Source organism: Amblyomma maculatum, chromosome 8 (assembly GCF_055883805.1).
Source record: "Amblyomma maculatum isolate TAMU_Amacu chromosome 8, ASM5588380v1, whole genome shotgun sequence".
In the NCBI taxonomy this organism is placed as follows: domain Eukaryota; kingdom Metazoa; phylum Arthropoda; class Arachnida; order Ixodida; family Ixodidae; genus Amblyomma; species Amblyomma maculatum.
In genome coordinates, this window is record NC_139351.1 from 128,975,935 (window position 1) to 128,991,614 (window position 15,680).

A 15,680-nucleotide genomic window follows, 5' to 3' on the forward strand; every position below is an offset into this window, starting at 1 on the left:
TCTTCCAGATGTGAGGTCTTCAATGATGGATCTTAAAGATGGATCGCTGCGCCGCTCGCCTGCTATGTTGGCCAGATTGGAGAGGGTGAAGACAGGGAATTGCCTCTGTGTCACTGAGATCAGGAGGCTCTACAGAATAGCGAGACATACAATCAGCATCTTGATGAAGGCGCCCCGACTTGTAGACGACGTTGTAGGCGTATTCTTGAAGGCGCAAAGCCCAGTGACCAAGACGGCCGGAGGGATCTGTCAGAGATGACAACCAACAAAGCGCATGATGGTCTGTTACAACTGAGAATGGACGGCCGAATAAGTAAGGTCGGAATTTAGCGACAGCTCATACAAGGGCGAGACACTCGCGCTCAGTAATCGTATAATTGCGTTTGGCGTTGGAGAGAAGGCGGCTGGCATATGCGATGACGTGTCATTGCCATGTTGGCGTTGAGCCACCGATCCCATATCCGCAGGCGTGTGTTCGAACTTCAGTGAAAGCTGAGGGATCGAAATGAGCCAAGACAGGGGAGACGTCAGTAAGCTTATAAGCGTTGAAAACGCACCTTGCTGGTCAGGGCCCCACGTGAAAGCGGTGTCTTCTTAGTAGGTCGGTGAGAGGACGTGCGATACGGGCAAAATTTTTGATAAAGCGGCGAAAGTAAGAGCAGAGGCCGACAAAGCTTCGCACATCCTTAGAAGACTGGGGACGCGGAAAGTCTTTGACGGCATGAATTTTTGAAAAAGGTGGGTAAAGGAAGGATGGTAAAGGAAGTAAGTGTCAAAATGCTAGGAATGGAAAACAAATGTTTGCTGATAGTAGTAGTATCGGTGTATATAAATTAAAATAAAAAAAAATTAGAGGGTCTCTTAGATGCCTCTCAATAAGAGAATGACGAAAGCCTACCTTGTCCCGCCGGGGTGGTGCAGTGGTAAAACGCCCGACTACTGTGCCGAGTTCCCGAGTTCGAACCCGACCACGGCGGCTGCGTTTCAATGGAGGCGAAATGGATTGGCGTCCGTGTGCTTGTGCGATGTCAGCGCACGTTAAAGATCCCCAGGTGGTCGAAACTCCTCCGTAGCCCTCCACTACGGCTCCTATTTCCTTCTTTCCACTTTCACTCCCACCTTCTCCCTTCCCTTACGGCGCGGTTCAGGTGTCCACAGAGCAAGTGTGACAAATACTGCGCCTTTCCCTTCCCGTGAACCAATTATTATTAAGCCTATCCTTCCTCTCCTATCACTTGCCTCTTATCCGCGTTCGTTGTAGTGCGTCATAGAATTTTACAGGAAAGGTAAGGCGCAGTATCTGTCACACTTTCTCCGGTAAGAAGGAGGGAAAACTTTATTATGCGAAGATGCGAAGAATTCGTAACACGCAGACCTCCTGGGTCTTCGCACGACCCCACTCGCGATCTAGACACCAGCGCTCTATCGCGTGGCGTTTCTTGTTCAATTGTGGGATTGATGATGGCAAGAACCACGGTGCAGGAACGCTAGAACAAGAGCGATCTGTATGTGATTATTTTGTTGAACAAGTGTATAAACAATGAAATTTTGAAGCAGCAAGACGCTGTGGAGGAGGTCTTGAGTCTGATGGGCGAACTTGTGGTAATGAAAGTCCATTAGACACGGTTGTCAGCCAAGGGGCATGGCAACCACGATCATTTACTGATGTATTTGTACCAATTCATGCAATAAAAAAAGAAAAGAAAAAAATGCCGGGGTGGTGCAGTGGTAAGGCGCCCGACTACTGTGCCGCAGTATATACCCGGGTTCGTACCCGACCTCGGCGGCTGCGTTTCGATGGAGGCGAAACGAAGATGCGTCCGTGTGCTGTGCGATGTCAGCGAACGTTAAAGATCCTCAGGTGGTCGAAATTACTTCGTAGCCCTCCACTACGGCTTCTCTTTCTCTCCCACCTTCCTCCCTTCCCTTACGGCGCTGTTGAGGTGTCCACAGAAAACAAGTGAGACAGTTACCGCGCCTTTCCCTTCCTATAAATCAATCAATCAGGCAGCGGAGGTGGCTCAGCTACAGAGCCAGTAGCAGGCCCGTGCATTTTCTTTTCCTTCTTCCTACAGCCACAACAACAGTGGCAGGTGCAATGACGGCCTACAACAGATAAAATTCGGTGGCTGGCTAGCCCCCGCCGCAAGCGGCGTTGACCTACCGCCCCAGCTCCGTAGGGCCAGGAACTGCCACCCTTCACCACCTCTCCTCCATTCCCTTGCGGCGGGGGTTAGCCGGCCATTGAATTTTTATCTGTTGTAGGCCGTCATTGCACCCGCCACCGCTTCGGTGGTGGACGACGGCTGTTGCGACGCGCGTCTTTCCCTCACTCTTGTTTTTCTTTCTTCTCTATTTTCTCTTCTGTCCACAAGAGGCGGCGGAGGTGGCTCAGCTGCAGAGCCAGTAGCAGCCCGTGCATTTCCTTCTCATTATTCCTACAGCCGCAACAACAGGTATGAGCCATTAAAGGCTGCGAGGCTCGGATCCTCGCCAACCTTTTGACGGGTGCCAATAAATGTTATTTCTCTCTGCCTCGCCTTAATATTTGCCCAAGTGAAAAGACACTGGCATCTACTACTGGCTCGCACGTACTATATGACTGCCAGTTTCAATTATGCAACGAGTGAAAAACTTTGAACTTTCATGCTCCGTTTGCTTTTGTCAGCATCAGCACATGCTCTGCGCCTATGCCCGCGTATGCGATGCCGGCAGGCGCTTTCCCGCTTCACACGGTCAGCTCTCCGCGCCGGCGGTGCATCTGCTGGGATGCCGCTACCCACCTCCTCCCCTCTGTGGTGAGCACCACGTACTCGAATTCCGGCCTCGGCGGCCGCTTTTCGCTGGAGGCGAAAAGCAAGGCGCCCGTGTGCTGTGCGATGCCAGTGCACGTTAAAGAACCCCAGGTGGTCGAAATTTCCTGAGTCCTCCAATACGGCGTCTCTCATAGCCTGAGTTGCTTTGGGACGCTAAACACCACAAACCAAACCAACGTGCCTGGCGAGTGCGAGAGCAATAGAGAGAGAGAGAACAGGCGTCGTTGGTTGGTTGGTTGGTTGGTTCACAGGAAGGGAAAGACGCAGTATCTGTCGCACTTGCTCTGTGGACACCTGAACCGCGCCGTAAGGGAAGGGAGGAAGGTGGGAGTGAAAGTGGAAAGAGAGAAAGGGGAGCCGTAGTGGAGGGCTACGGAGTAATTTCGACCACCTGGGGATCTTTAACGTGCGCTGACATCGCACAGCACACGGACGCCACTTCGTTTCGCCTCCATCGAAACGCAGCCGCCGAGGTCGGGTTCGAACCCGGGAACTCCGACACAGTGGTCGGGCGTCTTACCACTGCGCCACCCCGGCGGGGCGGCGTCGTACTGCCAACAGCGAAATCGGTGATTGCGGCCAGAAATACTACGCACTACAATACTAAGAAAACGATAAAAAAGAAAAAAAAAATACATAACAGAAAAAACAATGTCCATGAGCGCTACAGACTGCTCACCACAACGTTACTAGAACGCTCACCACAGGTTCGTTCGATTCAGAACTGGTTCTCGGCACCAATTCTGAAAAAGTTCCGCCGGTGCCAGTCGGGTGCCGGTGAGGTGCAGTTCCAGTTTTGTGGTTCAGGTGCAGGTGCAGCGCGTCAGCAGCGCCACTTCAGACGTGCTAGTCGTCTGCTCGCGAGTTCCCGTGCGCCGCGAGCTTTAAGTTTTCGCGGTGCGTCGCGACGTCGTGGACGACAACATTGTCGAAGTCAATTTTAAGGAATTTCTGGAGTCCTTCGACAGTGAGGATGAGGAGCCCTACGCCGTGCTTTCCTTCGAGGCAACATCGTTGTTCAGACCGAGACCGACTGGTTCGGACAGACCGCAATAACAGAGTTCCCGTACAACTGATCCGCCGTTGCCAGATATTTAACTCGAGAGGGTATTCAGGTTGTCACAAGAGACCTCAGAGGAACTTGCCATTTCACAGAGAATGACGCCGGATCCGTCGACGACGGGGAAAAATGTCCCCAAGTCGATAATCGATGTTTTTAAGCATCTCATTGGCAGCGCGCGTCGTCTGCTAGTGCCGTCAACACGTGCACCACTTTTCTGCACCTCCTCCTCGGAGAGTGCCGCGGTTCTTTGCACCACAGCGGCACCACGACTGCACTTAAAATCAATCGCGGACAGTGGTGCAGGAAATGCTGTGTATCGAGCGCTTTGATGCAGCGCATCGTGAACCGGTTCCGGCGGTGCAGAGAACCACGGTTGAATCGAATGCAGCTCACATTAAGACATGCGAAGAATCATAGAGTTCGAAGAATGGTCAGCCCTCAGTAAAGCTTAGTGCCCTGGTAGCCCTGGGGCGGTATTACATAACCAGAACTGCGTTCAGATACCGGAGTCTGGAGCCCCCAACCTCAACTAACTCATTCGTTTCTCTTCTAGGTCTCAGATCATCTTCATGAATAAGGTTTTATGAATTAATGACTGGATGAATGAACGAATCATGGAACGAACGAACGGCGTGGATGGAGCATTCGCAGGGCCGATCGAGCGTCCGTGGTCTTCCGCTTCCGCCGACGCGTTGATCCCGTTCTCGAACGCAGATGCTTTGGAAAAGTTTTCGGTTTCGTATTTTCAGATTTCGCTTTTCATCCTTTTTGCTTCGTTAAAGTTTTATTTTTCGCTCTGAGATCAACAAACAATCAATTGCACAAATGAAAATAACTGCATTACGTATTATGCTCGGCAAGTGCGTCTGCGCATAACAGACGACAGCCCGCGATGCCCGCGAGTCCATTCGAGTATTTCAAGTTGAGGTGTGCTACAATAACGGTTTTGTGGCTCCCAAAGTTTGCTATCTGGTGAAGTGCATACGGATTGTCAACAAAACAATGGATACAGATGGAGAGGAGGCTTCGCGGGCGCTGTACAGTGCGCTCGCTGCAGCGGCGACGGCCGAAGAGCAGGCTCGTGAACAGGATATCAGCCAAGCAGAGCTTCAAGAGCGTTCAGAAAAACTTGACGCTAAAATCGTGAACTTTCTAAAAGTGGTTGAAGGAATAGAGGAGACAGTGGAAGCCGCACGCGAGAACGTCAAGACGAAAGAAAAATTTCTCATTGAATTGGAGCAGGAAGTGAATGCACTGGAAAAAAAAGAACGTGCCGCACAGACGCGACTTCGCTTGGAAGAAAAGTCGTCCGTTGACCAATGGGTACGTACCGAAAGGGATTTGAACATAACTGATCGGAAAATGAAAAGGGCGGCGTTCAAAGTGAAGTCACTTCACGGAATACCGCGTTTGGAAAAAGAAGTTGCGCAGGTAACGAAAGAGCGCGACGCAAAGAAAGAGGGCGTGAAAGCCATCGACAAGGAAATAGAAAAGGTCCTCAAGGCTGCAAGGTCGAGTACTGATGAGCGTAATGCTTTTGTCGTTCAGCTTGCGACGCTTCTTATTGACACTGCAATGAAGGAAAAGCAGGTTCAAAAAGTGACAGAAGAAATCGAACAATTGGAGTCTCAGAGGACACAGCTGCAGGACAGAGCACGTGCCCAAGCGAGAGTCTCGAGCAGTCCGGCGTCTTCACGTCTTGCTTCTATCCCCCCGTTTCCGCAGAATATACCCACCCTACTGCCAAGGGAGCGACAAGCTTCACTGAACTCTGCATCACCCATTTCGCCAAACACTGAACAACCCAAGTTTGGCACGAGGCCCAAAATGCCAGATAAAAGCTTGCCAATTAGAAATGGAGCTCCATGTTTGTCACCACTTTTGATGCCGCCGCCAGGCCCAAAACAATTAAGAAGCGCATTACGAACAGTCAGACCTGCTGCGTGCAGTGCTCAGCCAGCATCCTCGACATACCTGGGCGGTCTAGGGGCGCTGCTTCACAATGCTTCTTTGCTTCAGTCTCCTGAACGAGAACATGCCACACCTGGCACTAGTGCTGGAGATAATGCTGCTGCACCAAGGAAGTTGCCTTCGCTTCAACCCCCAGAGAGAGAGCTGGCCACGCCTGGCACCAGTGCTGGTGATAACACTGCAGCTCGTGCACCAAGAAAGTTGCCCTCGCTTCAGTTTCCAGAGAGAGAACTTGCCTCGCCTGGCACCAGTGCTGGTGATAACACTTCTGCTGGTGCACCAAGAAAGATTCTTAAAATTGAGCCCAAAATACTATGTCGGTCAGTTCCAAGTCACCCTGGTGAACGGGCAGAGCCTTCACTGTCAGCTCGAGTGACCTCAGCACCCGACTACCAGCGCATCCTCCGTACAGCCGCACAAACTCCAGCCACTCATCTGCGCACTGCAGCTGGAGCTGCCTTGCCTTTCAGAAAACCAGTATCTGCGCCGATGCCTTGTGGTGAAGGCTCTCTCCCTGGCCCTTCTACGGTAGGAGATCATCAGCAGCGTCCATATAGAGTCAGGTTCCCTTGCGCAGACCAACTTGAGCGGCGCCAAAGTGACATGCTGGCACTGGGGCAGATGAACATCCCTGCTATTTCTCAGGACACTGAGAGCCTTGCTTCACAGTCTTCGGCCCCATCAACTGCACGGGACAGTTCAGTCCTACACTTCCTCGAGAGAGAGGAAGCCACAGGGCCTTCGGGAGCTTTAGGCGATGGAGAAAGCTCAACGCAGTCTTCCAACAATGCCTCGGTACCGAAATCCAGTCCTGGTGACACTGGTTATGATTTGTTTGGTGACGATAACGATTCTGGTGGAGGTGGCTTCTTCTTTAACATGGACAGCATGAGCGGTCCCCCACCAAGGCTTAACTTCTGAACATTTCTTTCTTGCCAGAGTCCAACAATGACTTCTGCCTTTGGCAGTATGGCTTCATGATTTGCATTTTAAATGTGCTGCATTTTATTTTGTTTTTATTAGAACTTCAGCCAAGTCTGCTGGAGAGCTACTAGTCAAGTTTGCTTGTTGTTTATGCTTATATGGGAAAGCTTTCTCTTTTCACCCACTGGTTTTGTTGCAGTTTGTTGCATTTTAATTTTCTTGTTGTCAGTTATCCACCCAACTTTAGTGCAAGAACAAACTACTTACTACTAGCACTTGTTACTTATATAAACATGACTAATAAAATTCACGTCTCCAGTTTGCTTCTGATTTCATCATGTGCTAAACATGAACACATGTGCACAAAAAGCTTTGAAGCTTATAGGTGAATTGGCAATTGACTTCATTTTGTAATGCTATGTTGTATGATAAGGTTATTTTCTGCATTCTCAGCAACACTCAGCACACGAACACTCTAAAATGTGTTTGTATAAATTGCTCTTCTTGCATGTCTGAATCTAGTGTGCGCATCATAGCAAGCATGAGATTTAAAAAAGTAAAGTTCTGTGTACAAAATGTAAGAAAAGTGTAAAAGAAACTATAAGCGACTCCAAACATGCACTTGCACCAACCTTAACGTAAGTGGCAGAACCGTACATATTTAATTGTAGACAATGCTGTGGGGAGAGAAGCACGCAAGTGAAACTGGTTATGAATAATGCAAATCGTTAATATTTTAGGCGGATACCGCAACATCACTGTGATGTAAAAGTGGAGGAGGGAATAATGAAAGACAGAATAGTGGAAAAATGCCATAGTGGAGGGCTTTGGAAAAAGGTGGAGCGATTTTAGAAACAAAAATACTGTTCCTCTCATAAGTTGTGGGACGTTAAGCTGCGCTAACAAAAATATTATTGCAATGGTATATCTAAAGCTACATAAATAAAACTTCACACAAATAGAGCACAGATGCTGTAGTTACAAGAAACGGTAAATTGTAAAATTGTTCTGATACCGTTATAGTACCGTTACCGTAAGGTACCGTAATTGTACCTTACCGTTAAGTACTACCGCTGTTTTTATAGTACTGCAAACATGAATGTGCCTTTCTACATAGAAAATATTACTGTAATGTATATTTCAGCTCAGCGAGACCATTTCTGATTAAAAGGTACAAATGTGCAAAAAACAAATGTAAATTGGAAAAGATGTTAGGCAAATAATACTTTTACTCCAGCATTTGTGCATTATCTGTGCCAAATTTCATTAACAAATATTACATTACACCATTTCCATAAAACATTTTGCAATTATTTCTTATCCACCCCAATTTCCACTGCTTGAGGCTCTTGTAGCATGCACTGACATCGAGCAAAAAGGTAGATTTCTGATTCTGTGCAACCAAATTCTTTTTTTTTGTGAGCAAACAAAAGAATTTATTTGCTTTGAGTGCTGGAATGCACAGAAAAAGGCACTGTGAGTAGTTATAGCGCACAAGTTTCTCAGCACACCAGGTCAGTGTGCTCAATGAGAGGCATCTACAGCTAGATGAAGGCGAAACCCGATGTACTTGAAGCTGTCCAAAGCCCGAGTTGCTTTAGGACGTTAGAGCCTACAAAACCAAACCAAACCGAACCGGTCCTGAGCACTTCATCGCAGAATCTTCTTTCAATAAAGGCATCTTTGCGATGCAGAATTCTTTCATAGCATTCAGGAGTTTGCAATGAACATAGTTCAGTCTTCTTTGCACAATACCTTCATTGATGGCATCGATGGAAAATTACAAATTTGTGTCGCATGTTGCACAAGGCTGTCAGTAGTACGTAGATCATGCATGGATTTCAGAAAAAATAAACTCACTGAAGAGAATGAAAACATGAAGAACATGTGTATCCCATTTTTCAGTGTAAATACCAACTGACTGGTTGACGAGGTAATGCATCATTAACTGCCCATGGCTGTACACATACAAGGCACATTTCGAGGTGTCCCTCTCTCTGCACTACAGCCCCGCCACGGTGGTTAGGGCGCTCGACTTCTGTGCCCCAGGATGCGAGATCGAATTCCGGCCTTGGCGGTCGCTTTCCAATGGAGGTGAAAAGCAAGGTGCCCACGTGCTGTAAGGCGTCAGTGCATGCTAAGAGCCCCAGGTGGTCTAAATTTCTGAAGTCCTTCGCTACGGTGTCTCTCATAGCCTCAGTCGCTTTGAGGCGCAAAACCCCATAAACTAAACCACAAACCGTTTTTCTGCACTACGGATTGGTGTAGAATTTTAATGAGACAGACTCTGTTCTTAAGAAAATTCAGCGTTGGCGTTTCGAGCAAAAAAAATATGAGCACTTCTCTGGCAAATGGCATGGTCAGGCACTTACTTGTCAGCAGGTTGACTTCGCAAAATCACGTGACATCACTGAGTTGGCAGCAGCTGCAAACTCTGTCAGCTGCTTTAATATAGGAATCAAACCCGGGGCCCTGGGACCTCAAGTTGGATAAGCTACCCCTACACCACGCAGACACATTCATACGGCTTGGTTAGAGTGGGCATCATATCTATGCTGGGTGGTCTTACACACATAATGTGGTGGCTTACAACCGTCTGCTTAGAGTATACCCATAAATCTGGTGAACCACATGATCCATACAACTACAGACCAATCTCAGTGCCCATCTCAGACTTATCTCAGTGCCCTGCAAAATTATGGAGCATGTAATATTTACTCGCCTTGTTAACTTGCTAGAAGATACAAATTTTTTTTCACCATGTCAACATGGATTCCACAAATCATTCTCATCTGACACACAACTTTTCTCATTTACCCATGACATGCACATGCTTCTGGATTCAGGTTTGCTAACTGACTGCATCTTTCTCGATTTTTCTAAAGCATTTGACAAGGTCAACCACAGCCTTTTGCTACAGAAGCTCCGATGCCTTAACATTAACACAACTGTATATGATTGGATCCATGCCTTTCGTTCTAACCACATGCAATTTGTTACTGCTAATGACACTGATTCCCCTCTTGGTTAGGACCTTTTGGGTCCACCTGGTAAAAAAGGGCAGCCTCAGTACCAATCCAATCCAATACAATACAATGCATTCATCAAATCTGGGGTGCCTCAAGGATTAGTTCTTAGCCTTCCCTTGTTTTTAATGTTCATAAGCGACTTAATTGATGTAATTTGTTCCCAGTTATGCTTGTTTGCAGATGATTGCATAATATACCGCAAAATAACCAATGGTCACAGCACAATAGAAACTGGTCTGCTTCGGTGCCGTACATGGCAAATGGAACTTAACATTAAAAATGTAAATCAATGCGTGTTTCCCGCTCGAACACTCCATGTCTAATATACGTACTAAACAATTTAACTTCAGACTCCGTAAAATCACACCGCTACCTTGGTGTTCACATAACACAATATCTTGGAAACCATACATAGAAGCCATCACATCCAAAGCCAATATAACTATAGGTCACCTGAAGCTTAATTTTTTCCGGGCACCATCTTTGCTAAAAATGCAACATTATAAAACGTTTGTTCGACCACAGTTACAATACGCTTTATTAACGTGGGACCCCCACATCACATTCACAACCCGACTCTTCGATCATCTTGGATTCAACCACCTTCATTTTTCTCTGCTCACCATGACCACATATTTTGTCTTGCAGAACAGTTACTTTCACCAATTCATTTCTGCCAAAAACTTCATCTGAACGGAATAACTTGCCTGCATCACTAGTTAACATTAAAAATATTTTTAAACATTTTTAAAAATGTGTTAACTCGGTAAGCTACTCCTGAATGACAGTCATTGCTGTTCACATTCTTATTGTACTCAGCCCCATTTACCTGCACTTTTTATCAATTTGTTATCATTGTCCCTTTCCGTTTTGCATTTTCTTTATCTATTAGCTAGTTCATACAATGTTCCATACCTTTAGTTTGGTATGCTTGCCAAACTCTTTCAAATTGTACTTCTGGTATTACAGTAGAACTTCGCTATAGTAAACTCGGATATAGTAAAGTGAAACTGAAGTCCCTGTTCATCTTCCATAAACAACTGTACATTTTCCCCCCTTTATAGCAAATACATTTTCAGTAAAAATCCGTTAAAGTAAACTGCGCTTGACCGCGGCGACGACTCCCACGATATGACATCGCCGCCCACGCACTACCTAAAATCGCGAAGAAAATATTTTTTTTGTATTTGAAAATAGAAAAATAACACAGTGTCCTTTTGAGTGGCTTTACCACTAGGCTTAGCAGCATTCAGGAGAAGCCTACTTTAAGAAGGCCTTGGAGTCGTGAGGGAAAGCACGCAGCGCGTAGGGAAAACAAAAGTAAACCTGTCTACAAACATGGAAAGTAGGCGGCGCGATTCGTTCAGAAAGTAAGGGAGAGTGAAAGTGCAGCAAGAAACAGGAAAAGGCAAGAAACGGGAGAACATTCACAGCATTGTGCAGCACGAAGCATGAGGCAGCGGAGGCAAGAAGTGGAGGTGCAGTGTGTGCGGTCTTGCCATGCACATTTATCATTTATTGCCTTTTAAAAGACAGAAACGGCAAAAAGTAACACCATGTTCATGTAAGGTTTTGGTTTTCACATGAAATCAAACTTGGTTGTATTTGTACCCACAGCATCCCCATGCTGCTTAGGAGGTACCTCCACAAAATGTAAAAAGATTTTATAACTGGAAAAAAAAAAAAAAAAAAAATGCACGAACAGATGATAAGGGAGAGATGGAAGGTATTTCAGTGGTTTTTTTTTTTTTTTTTCATTAAGCAACAAGACATGTTCAGTAAGTAGGCATTTAATTACCAGACAGCATCTTCAGGACTATGTCATCAACTGATATAGTAAAGACCCTGATATAGTAAGTGACTTCACTATAAATGGGTAGTACTGTATTCTATGCCTTTTTTTTTTGTTCTTTCTTCAATGTTTTTGTTTGCCCCTCCCTTCTATAATGTATTTTTACCCTGAGGGTACTGTAAATAAATAAATGAAGTAACAGCAGCACAGATTAAGAGATTAGTGATTAAATGAGTAGAAGAAAGTGCATGCACGCAAACGAGGATCCACAAAGGGAGTCATGCTGAGGAGACATTAAAGCTTATGCATCATACTCTTAAAGGCAGAGATTTAAGTGTCCCCCAAATTTTGTCATCACTTGCCAGGTAACCTGCTCACTGCTTTAAGAAATGAAGCTAGGTAAAAGAAAAAAAGCAAGGGAAATAACATGAGCAGGGTAGGTATGTTGCTGGGCGAGTTTGCTAATCATTGTGAGAAAGAACGCTAGCAGACGACGGACAAGGATGAGGAGGACACAGAGGAGGAGAGCATGTGAGTGTCCTCCTCGTCCTTGTCCGTCGTCTGCTAGCGGTCTTTCTGTGACGAGAAATAAAAAGGTACAGGGCAAGCTTTTCATAATACCTTCTTTCTAAGCCTAGAGTATTCACCTTAGGCTGCTTCAGCAACACGGTATCTTTGAAACTGAACACCTGCAATTCGCTTTGTGGAGAAATTAACTATTTGTTTTCTCAGCAGAGTTTAAAGGCAAACAATGCAAATAAAAACAAATGCATTGAATGTTGCCCTTGTGGGACGTACCCTTACCCACCTTCAGTGAGATCTTTGCTTACCTAGAGGAATGCATGTGCGACCTTGAAGTACGAGAAAAGCTTTGTAATTGGCAATTTTCCGCACCCTTGTGCACAGGAACTGTTGCCTTCGGCAAGCACATTTACGTCATCGGTGGCTATGACGGGCGGGGTCAAGTGAGCTCTGTTGAGCGTTACGACACGGACCGCAACATCTGGGAGATGGTGGCGCCACTCAGCACGCGCCGAAGTGCCCTCAGTGCGGCAGTTTTGGACAACAAGATCTACGCACTAGGTGAGTGATCGAGACTTTGGTGCCATCCCCGTCTACGAAGTCACACGCAGCGCAAGCTACCAAGCTGCAAGCTTTGCTGGTACAAAAGGACAAGTGCTCAACGTCTGAATGAATGAAGACATTATTTCCTGTTCAAGTAGCACATTGGTTACTTGAATTATCTTGTGCCAGTCAGGTTTGGGTTTAAAATAAATGTCTCTTTTAAACTGTGCTCCATGGCTGGCTATCTTAGCTTCAGTTGATTGGTGACTCGGAATACCGGGTCAATTTGTGAACATTCCCAAAGCCATACAACAAATAGCACAGTCAATCAACACAAAGGAGTGCATGTACCCACACACATACATAGCATGAAAGAAATAAGCGGGCCACCATACATGTATAACCTGCTCTGTAGGCCCAGACAAATTTCTCTGGCTTGGCCTACACTCAGGGCACCCCTAGTAACAACGCAATATTTGAGCTGTCTTCTACTGCAGAAGGAATGCACATTTCTTTTGCAACTTGGGGCTTGCTTACCTTGGAAACGCCTTTTGTAGAGCGGTCAGGGAAGGTGGTTTCTGGATCAAGGCAAGCATGTGGCAGGCTTCGTGTCTCACTTCGTTCCAGCAATTTTAGCAGGTACTAGCAAGGGCCACCCACTATCAAAAATGATGGCAGCCTCATAGTTTCTATCTTTGTAAAAAGTACTTGTTCAATATCTTCAATAGCTACCTGACGAGACTAACTTGTGGTGACACTGGACTGCCTAACACTTTGTTGCAGGTGGTTATGATGGCCAGGAGTACCTGTCCACCATGGAAGTCTATGACCCTGCCACGGACACGTGGACTACAGGTCCTCCCATGCCATCTTGCAAGAGCGGCCAGGCATCGTGTTCTTCCCCCGCCCCGTGTGTCCTCCATAAGGTCTTGTGACCCTGGGCCGATATTTAGTGTTCTCTCCCTGAAACCAGTGAACAGCAGTGGCTATACCAAGCTGGAAACATGTTGGACACCCTGTTAATAAAAAGGAAATTTTTTTTTTTCACCTGTGCCATTTCTACTACACAGAGCAACTGGATATCACATAGGCAACAATGCCAGATTGATATGGGAATCAAAACATATTCTGTAGCCTTTGGGCACAGAATTGGCCTTTTTGATTCCAGGTACCATCTTTGCCAAAAGTAACCAACTAGCCCAGCCGGCCGGAGGAGCAAGCGCTCGGCCGAGTGACGGTCGTCGTCGGTGGCCACCGCTCCCCGGTTGCGAGTGTAAAGTTTGCCGACTTAAGGCTGCTCCCTCGCTATCTTTCTTAGGATGATAAAATGTAAGCAGGTATCATGTGCAGCGTTTGATTTCGTGCGAGCAGAGCGCTGTGCTAATCATGGAGGGTGCTGTGCACAGCAAAACTCGCTCAACGCTCATTTTGGGCTGGTACCATGAAGCTGCGCTCTTCGTTAGAACGCCTTGCGTGTTGAATCCCATTACACAGCTCCAGTAGATGAAGCGATTTGGAAAGTGGTTGCTTTTGTCTCATTTGGAATGCTAGGACAGGGAGATAGGACACGATAAAAGCATCGGTGTGGTATTTCCCGCGATTCCTAGTCTTCGATGGTGACGCTTTGTTGAGCTAGAGAGAAGCAAAAATGAAGCAATATTTTCCGTTGTTTCAAGTGCGGCTATTCATATTCATGTAATGAGGCGAATCCATTAACGTTGCATTTGCAGCAGCTTGTCAACGCACAGAAGTTCATAACGGTTTTCTCGATTGTAACGCCAAACTGAATCTCTACAATTTGGGCAGAGATTGCAATTGCCTCAAAAAATTTTAGAAACAGCGAATGAGTGATGTAAATTTTCCCTAGCATATGATCCCCACGAGCGCCTTGCTGTTGAGGAGGGTGCTTACGAAGAAATTTTTCTTCCACTTGCATTTTGAAACTCCCTCTGAAGCTTCACCTTTTTGCGGCCAGAGAGTCCACCAAAGGCAGAAGTCTCAGGTCTGCGAGCTTGATCTTGCGTTACGCTTGAAGGTTCCATTCCAGCATCCTTTTTACCGAGTTACTGATGCACCACTCTGCCAGTGGGCACTAAACTACCAGTCAAATTGCTAGGCAAAAAGAGTTAGCAGTCCAAATGTCGCATGTCTGGTTTTCTCTTCATTTCCAGTACATGTTGCATTTAGGTTGGTAGCATGGTCTTTCCACATAAAACAAAACAAAAATACGGCCTTACTTATTGTTTGAGGAGTGAGAATGACATTTTTCATGCAGTTCACTCATTAAATTATGAAACTGGCCACAAGCTAACGCATGAATGTAATTACCAAAGCCGAAAACACTACACACTTTTTGTATGCTACCAAATAGTGGGAAATATGGCATGAAGCAAAAAGGGCACTTAAAACAGCCGAAAATCTTATTTTTCTCTTCCTAAGCTTAAAGAAGTGTCGCAACAAATATGGTCATTACCACAATCGATGACTAGCAAGCACAGGAAAAAGCGCATCCAGTTTTTGAAATCCATTCTCTACCTTACTTTCCCGACAATCCAAACAAGCAGAATGACATGTATTTGCCCATTCGCTGCAACTACAGGATCACTGTACTGATATTAAATTCGAAGGCATTCTTACAAAGAGCGCAACTTCACAGCACCAGCCAAGAAGGAACACTGAGCGAGTGATGCTACGCGGAGCGCCCTCCCTCATTATCACAGCGTTTTGAAGGCGCCAAATCACACCGCACATGATACTCACTCACTTTTTATCATACCAAGAATGACAGTGAGGGAGCATGCTTACGTCAGCCAGCTTGCACTCGCCGCCAGAGAGCAGTGGCCAGCGACGAAGACGGTTAGCACTGTACCTCGGCCACGTGCTTGCTCGGTTACTTTTGGCAAAGACGTTACCTGACAGATCTGCACCTATGTCATAGAGAATTTATTAAAAGACGTTACCTGACAAATCTGCACCTACGTCATACAGAATTTATTAAATCCACTCTGATCAATAAGTTG

At 46.2% G+C, this 15,680-nt stretch overlaps 1 protein-coding gene across 4 annotated transcripts in view; it reads left to right on the top strand.

Annotated features, from left to right (window-relative positions):
- The window catches only part of LOC146182547 (kelch-like ECH-associated protein 1), an 81,914-nt gene extending 68,226 nt beyond the window's left edge, over positions 1-13,688 (top strand). For all 4 annotated transcript variants that reach the window (XM_084577674.1, XM_084577670.1, XM_084577672.1 and 1 more), the window contains 2 exons: positions 12,502-12,678; positions 13,444-13,688. In XM_084577674.1, the coding sequence (XP_084433800.1) occupies positions 12,502-12,678; positions 13,444-13,595 (329 nt within the window). In that variant the 3' untranslated portion in view covers positions 13,596-13,688. The remainder of the gene's footprint in view (positions 1-12,501; positions 12,679-13,443) is intronic.
- Positions 13,689-15,680: the final 1,992 nt, after the last annotated feature.